This window comes from Penaeus monodon, chromosome 34 (assembly GCF_015228065.2).
Source record: "Penaeus monodon isolate SGIC_2016 chromosome 34, NSTDA_Pmon_1, whole genome shotgun sequence".
Lineage (NCBI taxonomy): Eukaryota > Metazoa > Arthropoda > Malacostraca > Decapoda > Penaeidae > Penaeus > Penaeus monodon.
Window position 1 is genome coordinate 31,562,071 of NC_051419.1, and position 274 is coordinate 31,562,344.

Below are 274 nucleotides of genomic sequence, written 5' to 3' on the forward strand. Positions count from 1 at the left end.
TCATGTATTCTTTATAACCTAGAAACAAATGCTTCCATTTTATTCCAGGTGGGGATTAACGACAACGCAGCTGGTCGCCTGGACAGCCTGAACGAAGAACATTTTCTACAACGAAAGGTAAAAAATATGAACATTTGTCTGTTTCACTGTTTTTTCATCAGTTATTATAATCGTACTTTCGTTTTTGTGTCTTCTCAAGGTAAATAGGCTTTTATTTATGAACTGAGGATTATTTTGATGTTGAAGATATAACCTAAAGCATTTGTAATAATCT

General features: G+C 33.2%; 1 protein-coding gene across 1 annotated transcript in view; it reads left to right on the forward strand.

The window, feature by feature from the left end:
- Nucleotides 1-274, forward strand: part of LOC119594887 — a 100,253-nt gene that overhangs the window by 86,317 nt on the left and 13,662 nt on the right. The window contains exon 3 of the mRNA XM_037943962.1: nt 49-117. Within this exon, the coding sequence (XP_037799890.1) occupies nt 49-117 (69 nt within the window). The remainder of the gene's footprint in view (nt 1-48; nt 118-274) is intronic.